At 39.3% G+C, this 18,461-nt stretch overlaps 2 protein-coding genes and 2 long non-coding RNA genes across 5 annotated transcripts in view; 3 read left to right on the forward strand and 1 right to left on the reverse strand.

Moving 5' to 3' along the window:
- Window positions 1-294: 294 nt before the first annotated feature.
- Window positions 295-2,159, forward strand: LOC144033727 (uncharacterized). Its single transcript, XM_077542037.1, has 4 exons — window positions 295-466; window positions 608-696; window positions 1,205-1,411; window positions 1,871-2,159. Exons 1-4 carry the CDS (start codon window positions 445-447, stop codon window positions 1,874-1,876), a joined length of 324 nt encoding a protein of 107 aa, XP_077398163.1. The 5' UTR covers window positions 295-444; the 3' UTR covers window positions 1,877-2,159.
- Window positions 2,160-2,317: 158 nt separating this feature from the next.
- LOC144033728 (uncharacterized) lies at window positions 2,318-3,638 on the forward strand. The gene is made up of 3 exons (XR_013288046.1): window positions 2,318-2,598; window positions 3,011-3,241; window positions 3,514-3,638. It is a non-coding gene; the product is annotated as an uncharacterized LOC144033728 (long non-coding RNA).
- Window positions 3,639-3,930: 292 nt separating this feature from the next.
- LOC144033729 (uncharacterized) lies at window positions 3,931-5,174 on the reverse strand. 2 transcript variants are annotated; one of them, XR_013288048.1, is made up of 3 exons: window positions 4,866-5,174; window positions 4,410-4,496; window positions 3,931-4,351 (listed from the first exon to the last, which is right to left on the reverse strand). It is a non-coding gene; the product is annotated as an uncharacterized LOC144033729 (long non-coding RNA). The 2 variants fall into 2 exon arrangements; XR_013288047.1 differs by having other exon boundaries at window positions 4,410-5,174.
- Window positions 5,175-7,163: 1,989 nt separating this feature from the next.
- Window positions 7,164-18,461, forward strand: part of igsf11 (immunoglobulin superfamily member 11) — a 110,308-nt gene continuing 99,010 nt past the window's right edge. The window contains exon 1 of the mRNA XM_077540896.1: window positions 7,164-7,692. Within this exon, the coding sequence (XP_077397022.1) occupies window positions 7,563-7,692 (130 nt within the window). The 5' untranslated portion in view covers window positions 7,164-7,562. The remainder of the gene's footprint in view (window positions 7,693-18,461) is intronic.

Consider the following 18,461-nt stretch of genomic DNA (forward strand, 5'->3'; position numbering starts at 1 on the left):
ACAATTTTTTTTTTAAATTCCACCGTTTAAGAAGAACCGGTATGCGCAGGAGGCTCTGCCTCCCTCAACTGAAAAAACAAACAAACAAACAAAGCAGCCAAACATAATGGCAATATAATGACAGCTTTTTAATTAGTACACCTTGGCATAGGTGAAAAGGAGTATAGGTCGCCATGCTGACAGACTGAAGTTAAACTCCTCCCACTTGTTTTCACTGAATATGCTGTTTGTGCGGAAAAAAAGTTGAATAATGCTATTTCCGGTTCACATAAACGTTTCCCGGAGGCTTCTCGTTCCACAGCAGGAGGTGTGGTGTGGCCTGGTTGGGTCACGTGGTTTGAGGTGTGGTACTAGTTGGTTTATGGTTTATTGTTGTTCCTGTCCTCTTGTGTGCTTCAACTTTGCGGACAGTGTCGTCGTCGTTTGGACTAGCACGGAAGCACGATGAGTTTCAATCTTGGTGATGGTAAGAATTTCGTTCAATTAGCTCTTGCATTTTTCTACTAACTAAAACCACCTGTCACTTTGACGTCGTAAATTTCGAGTTGAAGTTAATTTTGGATATGCTGAGTTTAAACTTTACATTTACATGTGTTTTTATTTACAGCAGTGGGCGACGTTGAGGAACAGATGACTAAGAAAGATGCAAAAACGGACGAGTTCAGCTGGCCTTGGGGCAGCAAGAGTAAAGATAAGGTACATTATTCAAGTAAAAAGAAAACTAGATGTCACGTTACACATGTGACATAACAATTGATGTATCTGTGTTTGGATTAAAAAAAAAAAAAATATATATATATATATATCCATCCATCCATCCATTTTCTTGACCGCTTATTCCTCACAAGGGTCGCGGGGGCTGCTGGCGCCTATCTCAGCTGGCTCTGGGCAGTAGGCGGGGGACACCCTGGACTGGTTGCCAACCAATCGCAGAAAAAAAAAAAAAAAAAAAAAAAAAAAAATATATATATATATATATATATATATATATATATATATATTTCTTACTGCCTTTTACAACCAGGAACACGAATTTGTAAAAAATGTATTTATTTATTTATTTATTTATAAATAAAGTTTGTCACTGTCTCACCTGTGGCGTATACCACTTTGGACAATGATAAGCTGAAGAACATTCACATATAATGTAACACTTTAAACTGCAATGAAAATTCTGAAATTGATCACATTTGCATATTTCTAGGGTGACAGCAAATCCGGTGACAAGAAGAAAGATGGGAAGAGTAAAAGCGACAGTAAGGATGGAAAGTCTAAGGATGGAAAGTCTAAGGATGGGAAGCATAAGGATGGAAAGAAAAAGGAGGATGGAAAGAAAAAGGAACATAAGGATGGGAAGAGGTCGGACACCTCCTCCTCGTCCTCATCATCTAGCAGCAGCAGCAGTGATGAGGTGAGTTTTTATTTTTGCAAGAACTTTGTAATAGTTCCTTGTGGGTGATATTTGAAAAAACAGAATGCTGCTCGACACTTGCAACATACCTTTCACGCCTTGTTTTTTCTTTTTTGTTTTACCTCTATGCAGCCACAACAGGTCTTACCTGCTGTAGCACTTTGAACCGTACACGACACACCTCACCCTATCTGTGACTGTGCATGTGTGTTCTGTGACTCGTTGCAGTCATATTCTGTACCAAGTCACATTGGCTAATATATGCTGAGGCTGGCAAAGACTTGACAAGAGAATGAATGCCACTACCCTTGTTTTTTTATTTATTTAATTTTTTATTTTTTTTTATTTTTGGTGCTTGTTAGGCACCACTGCTGCAACCAAAACTATTCATTTATATGAGCTGTAGTACTTAAGATGGATTTCCCCCTGCAGTAAGCATTGTCCTTTTTGCCATTGCAGAACTGATGCTTCCTGAGAGACCAGTCTGGTGTGTTGGCGGCGTGTGTATGTGTGTGTAAATGCAATTTAACTTTATTCCGTCTGTCACCAGTAACATGCTGGTCTGGTTTAAACCAATCTTCAATTTAAGGATCTGACAACAGACGCCATACCTGAAAGCACTGTGTTTTTACCACAAGGTGGCATTGTTTCCTTTTTTTCCCCCTGTCAATCAAAAGTATGTAATGCATGGCAATTGTTGCCAATCGGATGTTTGTATGAAATTAAATAATGGTTGAAAAAGAAATAACATATTTGTCAAGTTGTTTTAAACACCCACGTTTTTGACCGAGTGGATATTTTTCTTCGTTTTTACAAAATACATCCGCAGACCTTTAGAAATTATGCAGACAGATCAAGTATACATAATGTATTGCATAAAAAAAGGCTATAGGTCGCTTGCACATGTCGTCACTTCCGCCTCGGATTTCTCGTAGTCGCCATGCTGGGTGGCCTCCATTTACGTAGCGATTCGGTCTAACACGTATCTATCACGTTTGTTTTCTGCGTTTAAAATGGTACATTGTTGCTGCATCGTTGGCTGTTCGAACAAAGCCAAGGGGGAAAATGGTCGGTCTTTTTTCCGAATTCCGAAAATAATTAGGAACCAGGGCCTGGAGACAGAGGAGTGCGGACCGGAGGGAAGTCGTTACTTTGGGCTCGTGTGTGCAGCGATCACTTTGTGAGCGGTAAGCTTGTTTACCTTTATTTAATGCATGAGGATTAATAACGTTTCGACCGCCCATATATGGGAACTTGCTTATGTTTTGGATTCATGAGCAAGCAAGTTCGGTAGTACAAGCTGGCTAGCGGACGTTAGCCGAAAGCTAACATCGAACATTTTCACCCAAGTAGTGCCAGTGCAAAGTGTTTACTGCTGAAATTGGATTGATTAGTCTTGGGCTTTTAATGCCGATAACATGTTTTTTGGTGGCAAATGTAAACTTGGGAAAAAAAAGAGACAGAAGGGGCTGATGCAAGAAAACAGACCCCCGGTAGCCTACACATCATGCTAAAGAACTTATTCACGGCCACCCTACTGCGGTAAAATAACCAGTCTTTCCATATTTTATTTGTTTATATATTTGTTTATTTTAACAGGTCGCCCTGCGCCCGTTTTTCTGTCCAATCATCCCGACTGGGCTCCAACATTAAAGTTGGGTCCCAAGTTACAACATCTATGTCTCAGCCCAGTCGGTGCCAAGATATGAACGTGCACAGGAGAGACAAGCAAAGAAAAGACGACTCGAAGTGGCAGAGATTGTTGCAGTTATGCAGCCAGATGGCTCCAGTAACCTGTACCCTCAAGTACTGCTGACATCATTGACTCTGGTATGCCACTCAGAATTCATTACATGATATATTGTATGCATGAGTGAATGTATGTGTTTGTTTGTGTGTGTACACGCACCTTATATTTTAGAGACATTTGGAAGTGTTTATAGAAATAAGTATTTGCCTGTAGCAATGTTCATACATTAAAAAATGCAACAAAATGTGTACATTTCTTTTACACTGACAAAAAAACTATACTACTTTACTATATTAAACCTATTACTGGTACCGTATTTTTTTGTGATTTTTTTATTTATTTTTTTCTTTAGGGATCTCATGCCACACCGACTTGATTGCCAATGACATGATGGAAACGAAGGCGAGCATCAAAGCATTGGAGGAGGACAACATGCGACTGTTTGTTTGGCGCTAATAAAGGCAGCGTTTATACAAATTCTATTGTTGGGTTTGTTTACAAAGCTATACATAATACAAATGACAGGATTTGACTCAATGTGCAATATGGTCCCTCTTAAAGTAATGGCATAAATCTCTATTATTTCTAAAAGCACAAAAAATGAAGTGAATAATGATTAGATGTAGTAATTTCAGGGTTAAAAATTGAACTGTTAATTAATGTAGTTTATTTTAGCACAGGTGCCTACCATCCTGAGATGACGGTATGATGTAATGTTGATGGGGTACGCAATGACTTTCATTATACTATGTACAGAGGAAAAAGTTGCTCTCTTTTAAATTTGTTTAATGTAAGACAAGTACCAGTACTGTGTTACAGTTTTCCCAATAATCCTTGTTTCACACTTGTCACAAAACCACTGTCCTTTTGGCAGTCTAGATTGGCACACTTCAAGTGATATCATTTGATTTTACAATCTGCTGCAGCACAAAAAACTACTTTATTCCGCATCTTTGAAGTACATGAGCAAGTGGTAGGTGACAGCGGCTGAGCAGGAACACTGGAAGTCCACTGCTGATCTAGTAAATGCTCTCCCGAGCAGTTCAGGTAAGGAGGGGATTTTGGGGGAAAAAAACTCTGGCTTTTCCAACTGGCCAAAACGAGCGATCTGGGTGGACTCGCTCAATCACACTTTGTCCACACCACAAAGTCGCAGAAGTCCGTCCAGTTAAACTCATCTGTGCCTGAATCTGAAAATATGAAACATAGAATTAAATAAGAAACTACAAAAAGTAAAGCCATACATACCTGGTAATAATATTGGTGTTGTCGTGACAAGTGATGGGAATTGTTGCCATCTGGCACCAGACAGAAATTGGGTGTTGTGACAGCCTCCTTAACCGTGAGATCATAAGAAAAGCTGTCAGTATGCTCAGTAGTTACCATGAACACGTTTTATTGTACTGGAAACTGAAACTAAAAATACGTCCTCTGAGAGTGGTTAACCTTAACCATTTAGAATAAGTTGATTAAGTAACATGTAACTAGTGAAAGGGCAGCATTAAATTTAATTAAGCCACGGGGAGGCTGTGCATAGTTACTTTTTATTCTTATACGCTCTGCCATATTTGCCTGTTATAAAATTGTTAGAAAAACCACATCAGGTAAACCTAGCTGTGCATGTAAACACAATGATAACAGGAAGCCTGAGAACAAATCAACATTTTTGTGTGCAGAATTACCAACACCATGTGGTTTACTTACGTGCAACAGCAACCGTTTCTTCTGATGCGATGTTAAAGTTTACACTCTGTATCCACCCGCTTACAAAATAATTGTAAGCCTCCGGGGATTTGTTGGCGTGTTATGGAGCATGTTGTCAACACGAGGTAGGGAAAGATGTCCAGAGATGTCACATTTGGCCAGCAAGCTTTCTCCGTCAAAAAAAAAATCACCCTTGGTCAGGACGTAATTAGGATCAATCCCGCCACACAGAGACACCTTCTGCCTGTATCGTTGTTTTTGATCTTCCGGTAAATCGTGAAAATACTGCGAAAATTACATCAGGTTGATAAGCTCTACCGTGTAACTCGCGAGTGTACCTTGTGAACCGGCGGACACCCAATATGGCGCCCGAAGGAAAAACTCCCATGATGCATTACGATGTGCAAGCGACCTATACTGTACATCTACAATTATTCATTCATCATAACATCATATATAACTGAATTGACATTTAGTAAAATGGATTAAAAGGTGTTTCGAATCTTTAATGTAGAGAATAAAATAATTAAATAAAAACCTCAGAATTGTGGGGCAGATGTGCTGACCAATTGATCACCTTGAAGCAATATCGTGGAATTATGTGAAGCTGCTTTTAAATTACATGCTCATTTAATTATTATCTAGAAATACCTTTAGAGTAGGTCAGCCGATGCAGTTTTTATATGCATTATGTGATTTGGTCTGAAAACAATAACTTTGTGTACAGAAAATATTGTTGCTCTTATTGATTTATATTTTATGAAGTTGGCGATCATGTCAGATTTGCCAAAGTATGTATGACTTCAAATATCTTCATTATGATAACGAGTGAGCAACATATACTATAATGGAGAGCTCACAAGGACGATGCATCTGCGTCCTTTTTGGCTCACTCTTGATACCAGACTTTCATGTATCGCCCCAGTAATCAGGATTCAAATTATGGTTTGTTTCACTGCGTTTGTGTCCCAGTACTGCCTGAATGTGAAGCTCGTGACGCAACACAATTGTGCCTAGAGATGTTATGTTGTTGTTTTGTTTGCCATTTGGTTTAAAAACATTTTACTTGCTGATATCGCCATCGCTGACATACACATCTTGTTCTGACTTCTCCTACACAACTTCCTGGAGCCAAGATTCAAACCCAGCTCCTCAAAGTGCCGTGCTGCAAACACTTATAATTTAAAAAGGTTTGTTGTGTGTTGACCCAGACACGTATCACACATCCTGTGATGTACAAAGCATATGTACTATTATCTTGCTGAGGTGGATATGTTTGATCAGTGAATCTGAGCCATCAAACACTATACAGTGTCTTTGATGGCACCCTGCTTATTTTCGTCAGAAGAACATTGCTACAGTAGAGTAGGAAGATAGAAAGCTACTGCTGGTGAGTGTAAATACTGCATGAAGCAGGAGTTAAACAAGTTATCGGAGCGCATGCAAGTTGTCTGCCCTTACTTAATGTATGAGTGACACCAATGGGCTTTTTTTCCAGACCAAAATACATAAAAAAAGAATTTCCCCCCAAAAAACATTGACAGACTTATATGCTGTCAAAGTTAAAGCGCTAACTAATCACAAAAATTTATCGAATTAATCATGTATTAACGCAGATTAACCACAGATGATCCTTTAGCTTGACAGCAGATGGTTATGTTAAAGGTAGCGCAGGTTGTGTTTGAGCAAAAAACATAACGCATTAAAGTAAAGCTTTTAATAAATGCGTATGGCATTCAGAATATTTGCTTATGTCAAAATATTGGGGTCATTTTCTCCCCATTTTAAAAGTATGCAAGTAATTAACTGATTAGAAAAAGAGGAAGATGAGAGCGTGCAGTGAATCAAAAAATGTTGAAGATGTCCTCATAACATTAAATGTCGAAAGAATTGGATGTTTTTCTTTTCTTCTGTCGATCTATTAACGTGCCACAAGGGGGCGCGGGTACTTTTTCCTCCCTTCCTGGCGTCAACGGTCTCCCAGCAACAGCCGGACTCAAGCCGCTTTCCAATCATCTGCCACAGAGGCTTGTCAAGTTCACAGAAACATTCGACTATTTACCGGATGTTGAACAGATTACCAAATAAAGTACAACGCAAAAGACAAAGTTGGTGCTTTTGTTAGTGTGTACGGGTGATCAGATAAAGCATATGACAATCTAAGTCTACGCATGAATGGCCACACTTTTGAATATGTTATCTTCCCCACCAACTGGTAACATAACTCAGTTTTATTTTGAATAACTTCAACCGGAAGCCGAGGTCCTTTGAATTACCTGTTACTACCCATCCACTGAACCGCTGCAGATCAAGCGAGGAAGCATGGAGCGCCACAGGACGCGTTGGAGACATTCACCAAGGCGGTGCGGACACGCTCAGTTTTGGACGGGTTTCTAAGTCGCGTTCAGACACGTGGAGAAGTTCGCCTCGGTCCAACTGGGACTTTCCACCAGCCCGAACTAACCTGACGGGTTGGCGTCACAATTTCACAGAAGACTTGGACTGATCCGCTTACCCAAAGGACGGGCATCGGGGGGGCTGAGACGCGCCAACACGGGAGACAGCGGCCGGTGACCCGGACCGGACCGGACATGCATTGGGGTTCCTTTTGGACCACGCGTATGAACATTTCACTTTGTTTTGGACTAACGAAGTGGCTGGTGCGCGCTGCGTAAAATTCCACTTGTTCCATGTCACATGCCATTACAAGGACGAGTTTTCTCCAAGGGAACTGAGCGGAGCAAAAGAACCGAACAACGCGGAACAATGGTGAAGTTTCATAACTCGGACCTATGGATAGCTTGGATGGTCGTTTTCTGCATGGAGGGTGAGTCTTCTTCCATTTGTAACTTTTTTTTTTTGCTGACAGAATGGTTGGTACCACACAGCACTACAAAAAGATAATGTTGGAGGAAACACTACCTGCCTCATTTGAGTTTTTGGAAGAAGCCTAAGAACTTTATTACAAAGCATCAAAGAATCAAAGGAACACTAATTACGTAACAAACGTAGCCTATACAATAGCTAGCAACACATGGCACACTATCTGAGCGTACTTAATACTTTTCCTGTAGTAATAATAATAGTAGTAATAATAATAATAATAATAATAATAATAATAATAATAAGACTAATTTGCTATCGCGTAGATTATTTATATAAAAAAAAATAAAGAAAGCATGTGGAAGTGTAGCATTGGGCGCGTGCCACACAGCTCTTTGATCCACCATCCCCACCCCTCCCTCTCTATCCCCCTTAATACTTATCTTACCCGGCAGTCAAATCCCCACATTTCCACCAAACTAAAGCACCGATTTCAAATGACGTTTCCTCAGCGTGCAAGCATCTCTGTCCGCGGCACTTTCGACTGTGCACGTTTTATCCCATGCGCGCGTGCGCTTGTCTGACTCTCTCACCCACGCAACGCAACTGTTGCAGATACGCGAAGTGGGTGCGTGCGTGTGTGTGTGTGTTTTGAAATAAACACTAAAGGCCGGGGTGGTTAGGCTGCGCTGGTAATCCACCCGATTAACAACAAACCCGCTGACCAGGCAGCACAACGTGTGCGCGTGTGCGTGAGTGAGTGTGGCCTACACACATTTGTTGATTTAGCTTACTTCACTTGTCAGGTGTTGTCATTGAACGCAGGCAAGCAAGCAAGCAAGCGTGAAAGCACAGCGAGGTAGACTTTATTATGTCTGATAGACACTGATCTTTTGAATTAAAATCTAACTAATGTTTTTGAACGGAAATACTCCTGCATTATTTAACATTTTGAAAGTACTTAACACTACTTACTAGGCTCTATTGATGCCTGCAATTGTTGAAAATATGAAATGATAATGACGAACATGTACTTAAAACACACTCCAAATGATGAAAACTTGGTGCTTATCTGACTAGCTCAGTGTGTGACCGACCCACAGGGGTTCGATGAGTCAGTCTCAAATGATACGTGATGGTAACCTCCTGACTACCAGAAATTCAAATTTGCCCTCTGTAGTGGACCTTTTTAAACCTGAGTATCTCCCACCCAGTGCATACAATTGAATTAGATAATTCAGAGCTTTCCAATGATACTAAATGTGTAGGGGTGGGGCTTTGCTACCTTTGAGTGCATCATAAAAGAAAATAGCTTCCCTCAGTGCAAGCACTTTTTAGGGAAGATCAAATGTAAGAGTATAACACTTTTTATTGAACAAATTTAGGCTTTAAATGTTGTTAAATGTTTAAATATTGTTGTTGTTGTGTTCTATAAGACTCTTAAGAACACATTAAAGTATTGTTTGAATTATTTTAACTGTATTTGAGCCTAGCATTTAAGTTTAAAAGAATGTCCACTGTAGTGGACACATAGCTTAAAAATAAAAGACTTTTTTGTTTCTCAAAAATTTCTTATGCAGTATTCCAGTTACTTCACAAAGATCGGGGAATATCAAAATAAACATTATTGGACAATTTTTTTTTTCCTGGTAGTTAAGAGAATATGCCCCGCTTGGCCATCATTGGCTATAGGTGATTACCCTACATTGCTTGCCCTATCTGCTGCAGGGAATTTAATGCACACAGTAGTCGACCTGTGGCTGTTTGTGATGGTATGTTGTGTAAATACTTTATTATTGTAATCCCTTCATACTATGTTGCAGGGGGAAAAAAAGTGGTTGCACGGATATGTGCTATATGAATTCTTATGTATAACGAACGGAAAGTACGGTGTTCCGCAGGGTTTGTTTACAGGATCTCTGCTCTTATGCTGCCCCTGCGTTCTATCTTAAGAAAACAGCAGTGGTTGTTTTAAATTGCTCTATAGAGTTGTGTATAGAGTTGAGTTGCGTGATGGGAGTCAGTGTCCTATGATTTGCAATGCCAAGTTGAGCAACTTGTTTAGAATACATACTAGCATGGATGACAATCTCCAAATATAATAATCACTCCTAAAAAAGGCAAGTCATCTTTTTTTTAAAGAATAGCAATACAAAATGGTGCCTAAAGTGCTGACCATGTCCCAACTCAGATTTTCCAATATAAACACACACGCCGCGCAGACACGGCCTGTCAATTTAGATGTGACAGGCTTGGTGTTAGATTGAATTTAGTTGTGATTGTCGAAGTGTTCCGCTTGGCTGTTCACTTATTTTGCCGTACTCCTCTGCAGAGGGTGTGTACTCACTTTTACCCAGGTTCTTCCTCTCGCTTTCTCTCTCGCGCACACACACGCACAGATGTACACACACACACTAAGCTTGTTAGATTGGTTCAGTCTGGGCTATTGTGTAACAAAATGGTTTAGATTAAAAAGACTACTGTAGCCACTTTTCGTCCTTCCAGTCCATCCGTGTCCGAATGCAAGTTTTCAAGGCCACTGATTGAAAATCAACACAAGCGGTTTGAGGGACAGTTCTTCCTCCTCCTCTTCACTCTTTTCGCGTCTCAGTGGGGAGTCACAAGTGTGTCTATAAATAAATTCCAGTGTATTGATTGTCGTTGCTTGTTTAGGCTGTGTGTACTGACCTCAACGCTTTGCATGTCACAATTTATCCGTAGATTGATCATCTGATTATGTCAGCAAACTCAGCAGACACTGGATAGTTTGTTCGGTATTTTGTGATCTTGACTTCAAATTAGTGGTAACTCGGCATTATGAGCAGGTTGTCAGCACTACCCCACAAATCCCAGATAAATGTGTTTTTTTCATTTACAGCACTGCTGAAATGACCGTGGCTCCCTGAAAAAGGCTCATTTCAACTGCCCTGCATAGATAGGGTGATAAGTGGGCTGTAATTTCTGATTCTTATGGTATTTTGACCAAAACATCTCAGAAACATTTCATTTTAAAATGGGAAAACACTATTAGCTCTCGCTTAAGTCTTGAAAAATTTGTTGTTGTTTTAGGCCTTCTGAAGGGAAGTTTCCAGCCTTGTCAAAACAAGAAACAGCGGAGGCTCTATGCTCTTAACTGATTGGTTCAGCTACTGTCACAATGAACCCCTCATGGCGATAGCAGCACAGAGCTGCTCTGTGCTTGTACCCAGGCTTACTGTTTTACCCAGAACAACCCTCAAGGGGCGCGGGCAGAACCAACATTGAGCTTCAATCAATTGAACACATTCAATTAAAGGGGTGGTGGTGGCTTTGAACTTTTCAACTACATCCCGCCGAGCAATTAGAATTTTCACGGAAATGTTGAGATTATCCAACAGCGCACATGACATTGTCCGCGTGTTTATACAACAACTCGGTGTGTTTGTCGAGCTCTTTGGCATTCAGGGCCATGCATACTGACATCAAGCTGAATTTGCACTTTCTTTGTGAACTTTATAACCTTTCAAAGTTTGACAAGACACATCTCGCCTGGTCACTTTTGATCAATCTGTCACTCAAATTCATGCAGGATACTAAATACTTCTATAGAATGTAGTGATGAGCTGCACTTTACATCACAATTTTGTTTGGTTTAGGGGACATATGAAGTATTATGAAAGCATGAACATTGTGTGAGAATGTTAATAGAGCAAATCATGTGCCTGCTTTCCATTTTTAGGCTGTGCTCACACGTGTAATTTGGTTCTCTGGTGCGGAACAAAGCAGAAGATCATAAATAGTGCATAAAAAAAAACAAAAAAACAAAAAAACATATGGATAAAGCTGAGTGAACAGTGTTGTGTTTCGTAACAAATTTCCAACTGTCAAACTAATACAGTACTGCTTTCCACTGATACACTTGATGGTGATTTTACCAGGGGAGAGAGAAGTCATGAAGAAAGTGTTAATTTGTTAATTAGTTGTCATACAGTATAACTTAGCAATGCTCAAAATAAAACATTTTTTTTCCTTTGCGGAGCAGTTTGCGAATCAATGACTTCATTTGTAGAGCAACTTTCTTGTGGAAAATCCCAGGGGGTGTGAAACAAGGGTTTTATTAAACAATGTAAATATGACAAAATGAACACTTTTCTTTTTTTCTGGAATCAGCAGTTTTTATTTCTTAAATTTTCATCATGTATTTCCTTGTATAGAAGAAAAGCTAGATTCAAACAAACAAACAAACAAACAAACAAACAAACAAACAAACAAACACCATACAAACACCATAACGGAAGCTAATTCCTGTCTGGTTCCGGTTCTGAACGTGAGTAAGTAATTTGCCGACCATTTTGATGTTAAAATTTGTAGGCAGACGTCTGAAAAGTGTCATGGATCACCCAAGCACTTATTTGTCTTATTTGTGTTAGCCATGTCAGTTTTAGGTTAGCTTAGAAATTAGCATGACTTCGCCATATTTTATTGTTATCCCTTCGTGAATATGACACTTAAGAAATCACCGCCACACTGGGATGATTACTGACTTAGGATTCTGCAACGTGTTTAGGCGCAACTGTAGCCAGCTAAAGCTGTTGGCCAGCTGCGAATGCCTAAGTAGCTCAGCTAGCGCTTATCTTGTCTGCCGACGACTACCTATGGTAGGTGACACGAGTTTAGCAAAGCTTTTTGGGATGTCTTGGTGGTTCTTCGTGCACTCTCTTTTGAAAGTTGTATCAGTGGTTGGTTCCCAGGTTTGCCCTTAAATGTGTTTTGATGAGCGGCAAAATGTTAATTTTAAACTGCAGCGCAAAACAACTTATTTCAAGCCTTGGGTTAGTGTACATAAGTCAGTTAAAATAATGTTCCTCATTTGTTTCACACTTTTATTAAAGGATCTGTATCGGACTGATATCTAATGTAAGACCTGGACGTGGTCTGACTTGGACCAATACCTAGGTTGACCATATTTTAATTTACAAAAAAAAAGAAGACACTTGGCCCGTCCTTAAATTATACTTAAAAGCTAAAGCTTTGGGCAACTGTTACTCCTCAGGACCGTATTTGAACACTTAGTAAGTGAGATATGTAAAACGCTGACCTTTTAAAAGACCTTCCTTGGACGACTGGACATAACCTTGCCAGCAAGTTGAATTCTCGTGGTATTTGTTCACAAACGCTATCCGTTCGCAGTCTACCTTTTTTAGGTCGGACCAATCAGGCATTGTTTAGGGCGGGGCATGAAGCTGTGATGAAACCAGGAAGCATTGACGCCGGGGGGAAAACCCCCCAAAACAAAGTAACAAACCTAACATGGACAAATGGACTTTGCAATTAATTCTGTTCTTGCAGAATTACTCATCGTTTCCTTGTTGAATGTTAAACAGCAAGAGGAGCTTTGTGTATTTTTATCTAGCTGGTAAAGATGTTTTTTCTTCCCCCCCCCCAAGACGTGACCGAAAACAACATTTTTCATCCTTTCCCAGGATTGGTCAAAACAAATGTGTACAAATATGCCACATCGTCCAATCAGCTCGAAGTATTGTACAGATTGTCCCGCCTTTCCCGAATAAATCACCTTGGAGCAGTCCCAGATTGATATTGTATTGCCAGGTTAGACTGAACTAAAAAGTAGACATTTTCAGGCAAAAGAGGACGTTTGGTCACCCTATTAATCCCAGAATTCAATATCGGGTCCACTTTGTGATACCATCACTTGTAAACAGCCTGCCATAAATCACTAATCGAGCAGTACCATAATGGCAGTGGACTGATAGCAGATGAGACAAGTCAAGACTGTGCAGAGTAAAAAGTTTAAATGGTAACTTTTTAAGTGTAAGTTGAAATGAGACCAGAGAACCAGAGCTCGGAGAAGTGACAAGCTGCACGCACATTCTTACATCATCCCTGTTTCTGTGGAAGAAACAAAACAAGAAGCCTTCTTCCAAAGCATCCAACTTAGAAGGTGCCTCTCACTGAGTAAATCCTGCTAAAGCTAAATTCATGTGATAAATAAATCCTCTCTGTGTCAGTTTTATCTGATAAGTAACATTTTTCCACTGCTCTTTCCGCCTGCTGCTAAAAAGGAGCAGCTGGAACATGAGTGTTGGACAGATGGAACTTTCCACCTCGATTATTTTTCCCACTAAAAATAGTCTGTCAAAAAATTAAAAGACCGCCGGGACCGTTGGCAAAGTGCATGTTCGTGTGTGCATGTACGTATGTTTTGAGCGACAGAGGTGCGGAGAACTTCAGACGACGCGGTCCTCAGATGACGGCGGCAGCAACCGTCCTGGGACTGTGAATGAATAAATGATAGGCAGATCTTTGGAGGAGGGAAAGCGCAGCAGTCGCCCCGTCATACAGCCTCTTAAGCACACATTCAAGCAGCCCCTAAAGGCTGCTCGGCAGTTGGCCAAGCATCTTGGGCAAACATCTGACGTGGTCACTGAGGTTTGGGCATTTGAGGTTTTCATTTGGTTGTACCTTTTGTTCAGGTGTCACATGAGAAAGTCATGAGCATGCCTGTAAACGTAGTTTGAATGATACCTGATTATTACATTGTCTGCATTTGCCGTTATTGGTTAGGGAGACAGACTCCATAAGAGGCCCACGTTTTGAAACGCAATCAGTCTTGTTGTTGCTTAAAAATCTATGAGGACGACTATTTGTTGTGTGTGATAAGAACCAGCAACCAGCGACATCATCAGTCTTAAACCAAAATCGGAAAACGATGATTTCTGCAATCCCGCAGAAACGCTTTGCATTCAGATGAGATCATCTCTTAGATTGATGCTGCTTATCACTTGAGATTGGCTGTGGGTGTGTATGCGTGTGCGCTCTGGTCTCATAAATATTTAGAGCCATCTCTCATGTCGTTCACACCTTGCTGGTTCGGAAGCTTTGACAGGATCTTTGCAGATGGGACCTCAAAATCACATCAGTAACTCAAGCGACATTTGGGCACGTACAGTGTTAAGGTGGGTCAGTTAAGCATGCGGAGATGATTTAAATAATTTTATTTTAACATCCTCTTAACGTTTGTATGACGAAGATCCATGTCAATTGACTTTTGTGAGCACTCCGAATGACGTATTGCAGCACACAGTCAGTTTCTGCCAGTTGATCTCTGGCAGTATCAATGAAAGTTGCAGTGTTTTTCATTGTCACATTCATGAGCTCAGATCAATGGTGAAGGCAATGCTTCTGGGCACACATGAAACCCACACGTGTGTGCCAACAGATTGTCCGTGTCCCTCAGTCCACATATATAGCCCCTGGCAAGTAAATTACAGTTGATTCCAAAGGATCATGAGGTCCCTGGACGGTATTGACTAGTTCCAGTGGTTGGTTGACTGGGTAGTACTTGGATAATGCTCTTCAACTGGGCTAGTCAATAATTTCTTTTACGACAAAGTGGAAACTATTAAAGTGAACTGAAAAAGTAAAAAATAAATAATAATAATAATAAAGCTTTAATTTTTGTAAAACAAGATGTACAACTAAGACAAGCTGTTTTTGTGAAAAGCATTGTTCTAAATTTGAACCGTCATATTACAATTAAATAGTGTTTCCAATTGATTTCACAGTAGTTTACATAATAGTCATAATATTGCCAGTTTTAGCCACAACCAAAAACCGGATGTTTGAAGATAAAAAAATAAACCCTTGGCAATCCTATCCAGCTGGTTAGACAATAGTTACATAATTCATCTTTCCAACTGCATGTTTTAAGGTGCAAAGCGGACATTTTTACGAATCTGAAGACTGATTAAGCTCGTATCTCATTGAGTGGTGAAACATAGCGAATTTAGGATTTTCATCAGGATTTGTCAAGTCAAGTTTGTTTATATAGCCTTTAATCACACAAAAGTCTCAAAGGGCTTCACATGCCCACAGTTGACAAATAGCAACGACATCCTCTGATCAAACCACAAAAGGGCAAGGAAAAACTACAAAAAAAAAAAAAAAACATCAGGGAAAAAAAATAAAATAAATAAGAAACCTTAAGAAGGGGCCGCCGAAGTGGCAATCCCCCTTCCAGGATGACCAGGCTGCAATGGATGCCAAATGGGCAACAATTTACATAGTTTATGATACTAAACATTAGTACTAGAATAGTGTAAAAGATTTGTAAGATGTTCAGAGACAATTTTTACTTGTCGCAAAAACATTTTGAGCACATTCAGATAATTTTTCACTGTCTGCGAAGATCTTTTGAAACTTATTACGAACCCTGACGAAAACCCCAAATTAGCTACATTCGCAATTTTTCATGCATTTTTTATTTAGGAATTTATTTAAATTTCCACTTTATAAAAGATGATGCTGACACTGAACTCCCTACACTTTATTTATTTATTTTTTAAATAATCACAATAAATAAATTATGTTGACATTTTTGAAAACTTTATTTATAGTCGAAAAGTTTACTATTTACACACTATTTACTTGCTTAGTTTTTAATTTAGCTTAACATGCTGAAGGCCCTGTAAGCTCCCTGCAATGTTTGTTATAATTTGTAAACAAAGCTGTCTATTCTTTATATGCTTAATATTAAAGGCTAAAGGTTTTTTGTTTTTTTTACGCTAAAATTTTCTCTTTTACTGCGAATGATTATTGGCTTGAAATATCGGTTATTGGCCTCCTTGACTACTAATAATCGTTATCGATATCAGCCCCGAGAAAACCAAATCGCTCTAGCACTACAATATTTTTCCATTACTTTACATGCATTTTTATGAAACAAAAAAAAAAGTATTACAAAACAATGTTTTTATTATTGCTGGATGGTAAAAATGTTTTCTTTATTTAATGATAACGGTGCTTCCGGTAGAAAGCACAGCAAGATGCAGCTGTCAGAAACACAACGGGAAACCTTATGAATGAATGTGCAATATCGATTCTGATGCCTCTCTATCAATACGTTTATTGTAAGGAGACCCACAACGATATACTCTCGTATCGATTTGATTCAGCACATCCCTAGAGATAACGCAGATCCTATGACCTCCACACTATATCATTGTGCTCTCATTGACAGTGAAGACAATATCATATAAAATAGTCTATCATGGTTTTGTACAGATATTTCCCACAGACAAATGCCGAGATGACTTGACTTGACTTGACTTGTACATCTTCTGTGTTAACATTGCCGGTGGGGATATATAAAGTGAAAATGCCGGTTAAATATTTATACTGTTTAATTAGCCAGGTTGTTTCATTGTAAATGATGGCCGTTTTCGTGAAAGAAACAGCTGCATGAGCATCAATCAGTCAGACTGGGCATTAGCAGGCATGAAAGCTGTCATCTCCGCTGTACTACATCCGCATTATGTCCAATTGATTCTATTTGTGAACGGAGCAGGCCATTGTCTGGAGAATTTACATCCCGCGAGTGGTATTCTTGATGACGTCTATTATTTGACTCTTGTGGAAGTGTTCAATACGAGCATCCAGAGAGGAGAAGAAAACATTATTCCTAAAAATAAAAATAAAGAAAAAACATGCAGACATGAATTCAGAAGCTTCTTGTTTACTATCAAAACTAGGGGTGTGAATTGCCTAGTACCTGACGATTCGATTCGTATCACGATTCACAGGTCACGATTCGATTCGATACCGATTAATCCCGATACGAATTTATAAGTCGATTGTTGCGATTTTTTTTCATTCAAATTTAGAAAATACTAATCAGTAAGCTTGTAGAGTGTAAGATTTATATGAAAATTTATTATTTATTTATCTGAAATTTCAGTCTTATAGAGGTTGTAATCTGTTTCATGTTTGAACAGCATTAAAATAAAATATTAAGGCTTAATGTTCCGTTCATATAACATTCTTCCATGCTCAAGGTGTGAATCCTAACCCGAAGTCAGACGTTTTGTTGAATATTTTTCCATTAAAAATGGAAGTTTAAAAATCGATTCACACACACACACACAAAAAAAAAGGCAATGATGATAAGACGTTGAACCGGTAAGACTACCAAATGAACAATTCTGAGCTCTTAAAAAAAAAACAAACAAAAAAAAAAACAAAACTTTTTTTTTTATTGAATCGATTCGAGAATCGCGCGATGTAGTATCGCGATATATCGCCGAATCGATTTTTTTTTAAACACCCCTAATCAAAACTATTTGATGTCTCTTTTGAAGCAATGTAGTGAACGTACCTAAGTGTATTGAATCAAAATGATCACGCTGATGTCTTGACTCTCTAACACACAATTCAAATACAGAATCTAGATTACAGGGAAAACATGATGACAAAAATGAATTATAATAAAAATAACGTTGGATGGAAATGCCGGCGGCTCTCCTCATACAACGTTGCTCTTTGCTCTCCCGCGTGCATGTTCGGCGCACTTATATCTGTCCAGTCCGCACAGACAATAGAGCGGTGATAAAATCACCTCTGCCCCGAACACATCCTTTCTGATAGATGGAGACACAAGAGCGCGAGATTGTCTATGCCTGCACTATTGTTAATAACAGCATATCCTGATAGGCCATATTGAATTTAAACATGTAGTGTGTGTTTCAGTATACAGTAATAATAATGAAAAATGCTCTAAAAATCAATAATAGTTGTCTTTGCTGTCCCATGTAGAATTGGATCTATAAATCTAATAACCCGAGTCTCTGTCAATCTTTATTTAAATACAAATCTACGGTACAAAAAGGTGTGACCAACTGTGAAAGTTGATAGCACCAACTGAGAAAAGGGAAAAAGTTGGTTGTACCAGTGTTACCAGTGCAAGTTAGCACAGTGCAGTACAGAGCCTTTCCTCAC

This window comes from Festucalex cinctus, chromosome 13 (assembly GCF_051991245.1).
Source record: "Festucalex cinctus isolate MCC-2025b chromosome 13, RoL_Fcin_1.0, whole genome shotgun sequence".
Classification (NCBI taxonomy): domain Eukaryota; kingdom Metazoa; phylum Chordata; class Actinopteri; order Syngnathiformes; family Syngnathidae; genus Festucalex; species Festucalex cinctus.

What these genes read in the sequence shown, in the direction of transcription:
- LOC144033727 (XM_077542037.1), top strand. Translation starts at nt 445, where the DNA reads ATGAGTTTCAATCTTGGTGATG. An exon ending in GAGTTTCAATCTTGGTGATG is followed by an intron (nt 467 to 607) that starts GTAAGAATTTCG and finishes TTTTATTTACAG; the next exon opens with CAGTGGGCGACGTTGAGGAA. An exon ending in GCAGCAAGAGTAAAGATAAG is followed by an intron (nt 697 to 1,204) that starts GTACATTATTCA and finishes GCATATTTCTAG; the next exon opens with GGTGACAGCAAATCCGGTGA.